The sequence below is a fragment of the Mya arenaria genome, chromosome 14, assembly GCF_026914265.1.
Source record: "Mya arenaria isolate MELC-2E11 chromosome 14, ASM2691426v1".
Taxonomy (NCBI): Eukaryota; Metazoa; Mollusca; class Bivalvia; order Myida; family Myidae; genus Mya; species Mya arenaria.
Window position 1 is genome coordinate 59915693 of NC_069135.1, and position 5688 is coordinate 59921380.

General features: G+C 32.6%; 1 protein-coding gene across 1 annotated transcript; it reads left to right on the forward strand.

Annotated features, from left to right (window-relative positions):
• The first annotated feature begins 1064 nt into the window (after positions 1-1064).
• Positions 1065-2397, forward strand: LOC128216868 (streptavidin-like). Its single transcript, XM_052923570.1, has 3 exons — positions 1065-1223; positions 1583-1652; positions 1939-2397. Exons 1-3 carry the CDS (start codon positions 1209-1211, stop codon positions 2319-2321), a joined length of 468 nt encoding a protein of 155 aa, XP_052779530.1. The 5' UTR covers positions 1065-1208; the 3' UTR covers positions 2322-2397.
• The last annotated feature ends 3291 nt before the right edge of the window (positions 2398-5688 follow it).

The following is a 5688-nucleotide window of genomic DNA, read 5'->3' on the forward strand; positions in this document are numbered from 1 at the left end:
ATAAAATTAACTTGAATGATTTAGGACAAACATAGATATTGTATAGACAAAATGATGTCCACTGTGTTAAAACTACATCACGCTACCAGTCAAAATAAAACTAAATAAATAGATTGTTATCCCTTTTGTTTGATATTACTTTATCTCTCCGAATGTTAAACACATCTTAAACAAATCACTTAATTCACTTCGATAATATCTTGCCTGATGATATCAGTAATACATATCAGCGAAAGGTCCGGTTTATACGAGTGTTATCTCAGACTTGTCATCTGCCCATACGTTCTGAGTCCGGGTAAACAAGTATGCACTTAATATATGCTCTTGACATCATTTGCCCACTTCACTAAGACTGGTGAGGTAGCAGTCAAAGGTACAATAATTTCTTAATAGCCACTTCAAACAAGAGTTATGGAACTTCAAATGGAATATTTGGTTTAGTTTTGTATTGATGTTAAATATGTTAGATAAATAACATTAATGTTTTTTATATTATATTATATTTTTTATATTGTATTATATTATAATATATTGTATTATATAATATTAATATATATTATAAATTATTTTATATTAGTATATTATATTGATATATTATATATATATAGTCTCATCGTTGACATATCCATTACCAACATATATTCCCTACAAAATACTTTGAAATCATGCATACAACCGTCCAACCATTACACTATAAAATGCAACTAAATGGTTTTGACAAAAGCGAGACATTTAATAAACTTGAACATTCTTTTCAATTCTTTCAGTATATTTTTGTTTTGTGAATAATCATTTTCTTATTTTTGTGTATTACATGATGTCTAATTTACTTGGATTTTGCCAAACATTTGTTCAAATGAAATCTTGTAAATATTATGATGAAATAAATATTGTTTAAACCAACTGTATAGTTATCCTCTAACTCTAACAGCCTTTTACTATACATAGAAAATTCACAATCTTTCTTTCCATGAACATGAGTCAGGTCCGGCTTACTGCTTACTAATAAGTAAGTGTGGGAAGTTAATGAATACATTTTAAAGTGCTCATGTGATCAAAACTTTATATAGAAACCACAAGATCGTTTTATTCATATGTTCAGATAGTTTCTGTCTTGTTTTAATTTGCGTTGATTGTACAGGGTAATTTACAAATTAAACTAAGTTTTGCTTTCAAACAGGAATAGCAGCACTTTTAAATCAGTAAACATGGTCGTTGATACGGTAATCTTTTCTTTGTTATTTTTATGTTTAAACAGTGTGTCATTTATTTTGAGAGGTAATAGATAAAACACATTTATTGATTATATAAATATATCATTTAATAAAGATGATATGAATATAAAACATTTCACAATCATAACTACATAAAGAAAGTTTTTTTTAGATAAGGAGCTTCCATAGTTCTCAAGAAGGTTAGAAGGACCAAAACACAAAATCTTCAAAGATTTTATTTCACGCACGAATACTACATGTGTCCTTTTTAATATCACTATAAATGTCCAGATACGCATGTCCTGGTTTTGTATATTAGAAATAAATATCGTGCAGGAACACCTCTGAATACATCAAGTCTTTTTTAGATTCCATGTGTTATCCTGCTAGTCCTTTGCTGTCTGACTGGAAGCGATGCTGGTTCCTGTTCAATTAAAGGTAATTGTCTACACCTAACTTGACTATAAAACATGGACCAAGAAATGACAACAATCCATTTAAATGTGTACAACTGAACTGAAATTATACAGTTCGCAATGACTTCGATACGTTTTTGATTCAATGCATTATCATGTAATAGACTATCGCCTGCCAATGTTTTAAAACGTCCAGGCTGTATACAGAACGGACGATTGACAATATGGTATTCACGGTTACTGCATCAAAACGCCGTGAATGAAAGTATAAATAACATATGATCTCTCTCTATATATACTCTCCCTAGCACTATGCGAGAATTCTATCCCATCTGCAAGCAACCAATGCGGGAAAGCAGGGACCTGGCGAAACGAACTGTCGTCTGTCATGAAGTTCACTTGCAGAGATGGTCAAATTGAAGGGCAATACTGTAGCTCGGTAGGTAAGGCAAGCTACAATTACCCAATGGCTGGACGCTACCTGCAAGCTGAAAAGAACACGACCATGCTTGGATGGACCGTCTCGTGGGCGAACAAGGAACAAGGAAACAGCGAGTCGGCAACCTCGTGGACGGGCCTCTCGTACGGGGGCCAGAATACCATTCACACACAGTGGCTCCTCACCATGTATTCCCCTGTTCTGTGGAACTCCACCTTGCTCAATACGGATACATTCAACAAAATATGTTGAGAGCGTTATAGACATAACGTTAATTTCACAACGCTTCTATAGATTTCATTCTTGCAAATAAACAGTATGAAATGTGTTTGTTCTGTACTTTGGTGCTATGGTATTTATGCATCTAATATTGGAAATATATGTATGATTGTTGATTGGTTTAAAGTAAAAATCTGATTCGGAATTAAGTTTGATAATTAATAAAAGCCATTTATCCACGTTGAGAACCGACTTGAAACTGACTTAACCCTGTAAGGTTTGTAAAATAAAGAGCGAAATGTACACAAAAACATAGCTCTATAAGTATCATAAATCTTTAACAGGCTCATCATTAATGTAAAAAGATTACGGGGAACATTTGATATGTACCGAGCTTTATCGATAAACAGCATGTCTATGTAAAAAAAATCTAATTTAAGAAAAGTTTTCAGATCGACTTTTTGAGTTTTGCTTAGGTTGCGAATATTCTTACTAAGGCAATCAAAGTCACAACTTATTTGACCTTTTAGTGTGAATTTGACCTAAATGAAATCCCCGAGGTCTCGGATGCAACATTCAAAGTGAACTAGCGGATCGAGGGTGTGGTGCACCCGTTCGCCCTCGCCTTTTGTTCTTTGATACCAAAATACACAATATAATACTCAAATACCAAGCACAATTTCTAGAACATATGCGTTACAGTGAAAGTGGGCGTACAACCATACTACTAAATCTCGGTTATAAAGGAATTATAGGCAAATACCCTGTTAATAATGCGGGAAAAATGTTTGGTAGCCATCCAATATCTCATTTTCATAGTTAATCATTGATGATGTTACCTTCTTTACTTAAACCCAACATTTGTTAATAGAAAAGCTTACTGTGAGCTATAAGCGTTACAATGTCCAACATGTAGCTCAAGCGTGAGCTATATGCGATTTGACATTAATGCGGTATTAGCGTTCTCAAAATATTTCCTCGGTTCATTTTAACTTTGATCTTACATGTTGATAATATAATAAATATTTTGACAATGCTTATCTCATTTTAAAAATTGAGGATTTCTCCTTCACAAGTATGAGTAGTCATAACGAACATTCGATAAACACAACTAGACAGAGATTGAAGTTGTTAACGCTCGTATTTACTTAGAAGACTTATTGAAATCAATGCAGGAAGACGTTATTGTGAGCTTGGAAACCATTGCTAGAAATAAAACAATTAAAATGATGTATTTAACTCCCTCAAAACATTTAACAGCTCTGAACGAGTGAACAAACGGTGATTTGGCATGCCAGGGTGAAAGATCGAAGTAACTTATACACAGTTGTTTTATTGCAATGAGACATTGTTTGAAAACAAAACACAGCAAACTAAACTAACCCTAATTTAAGGATGTGATTTTTTTCGCAAAATTTGAGCGGTTTAACTTCGAAACTAGATTTCTATTACATGTATACTTTTTTAAAATACAAACTATGGGTTAAATAAATATTTCGTGATACGTAATAAGTCAAAAGGTTTGTTTCGAATATGTTATTTATCAACCTTTAATCAATTCCAATCCCCTGATTGTATTTGTTCGTCTGATAAAATCGACCTTGTTACCCGCCACATATTTGTTTGTGCTAAGAATTGCAGCAAAATATATTCGCACTATCGTTCGGATTACATTACATTAAAAGCATTAACCGATTTATGATTTATTTTATGCTTGAGACACTTTTAAAAGGTCTTCAACACAATAACTATAAATAAAAGCAGTAATTGTCCTCTTAAACTAAGCTCATTACAGACAGTATAAGTACCAGTTTGACGTGGTCTCCTTTCAGCCAATAGTTGTTCGGTGTCCCGTATGCCAGCTAGCATAGCTTATTGTTTACTTATATGGCGTGTATTTCAGATGAGACGTTTAAAGCGTTTCGCATATGTCATAGTTTGTTGTTCTCCATGAAGTACATTCGAAGTTTTCTTTAACTGGCTAAGTTGTGTTGCAGTACGTGTTTCTATACATAAAGCATAATCAATAGCATGTGAATAATACAATAAACACAATAGTAACAAATAAAAAAGGATGCCTGACATTAAGTCGGCCGCACGATACAAAATAAAAGAAAAAAAACATGCATGTAGATCACCAAAACAGTTCTTATTTATTTCAATGATAACATGTTAAGTATATGCGAAATATATTATTGTTGATAATACTGTAACAATCGAATTTGATTTTGTGAACACACTTTACTGTTATGAGTAAATTGAACGGGAATGAAAAAAACAAATTATACATCGTTTAGGAATAATCTTGAATTCATTGTTTTGAATGACATTTGCAAAACAAACAATTAAGCTTAATGTTAGTTTTTCAAAACTCCTTTTGTCGCTGCTCGCCAAGGGAGATTACAGCGTACGAGATTGAGAAACATTTAGGAAATTGTTATGGTATCGTGCAACCTTCATCTATTCGTTTAAAGGTTCGTATTTAAAATCATTTTTTTAAAACGCAATATTCAGGGCCGTTATATTTTAAGACTTCGTTATCAATTACAATAGACATCTTTTTAATCACACTATACTTAAAATGTTATCGTGCACCGTGGAAAATAACAAAAGCGTTCTTTTGCAATTGATGAACTGATCCCTGAGTTGAAGCTACATTTTAGACAAAATCAGATATAGGCTAATAATAATAATAATACATTTCAATATAAATGTAAACCCTGTTAAGACACAAAACACATGAACCCAAACGATTTTTAACGACAAAGACATTGAATGAGAAACACAAACTTACAAACTTGTTGGAGCTGCGGCCTGAAATGCCTTGATGGCATATTCTTTATACATCAACGGTTCAACAAAAGCATGCCATTTCATCTTTATCTTCACTCTTAAATTAGATGTCAACGCAGTCTAGTAGGGGAACGTTGCTATGAGTTCGTTATGATGTGCATGACCGAGAGATAATATAAGCATACTTATCCCAGATATTTATTTATATGAAATAAATGTGACTGGTCATCATAAGATGTAAATGGCAAGTGTCCAATATACTACAGATTTTGCAAACTGTAACACAAATAGCTTCAGACTAGATTTAGACAATCAAACAATGATTATGATAACAATTTTTTACTAAAGTCCTTATGACAGAAAAACGGTTTTGCAAATAAGGCCACACCAAATTAATGTTTAGATCCTCGGATTTTTGCCAAAAAAATTGGAGCGAGCGAGCGAAAAAAAATAATAATATTTTGTCAGTTTTCATAAAAACCGAAGCGAGCGAAGAGCGAAAAATATATTTTTCCTTATATTCAATATAAATAAGAAAGATTGTTCAAAATAATTGCCCTTAAACCCATTTTAATGCCATCTTGAACTGAACCTCTAATGGACATTG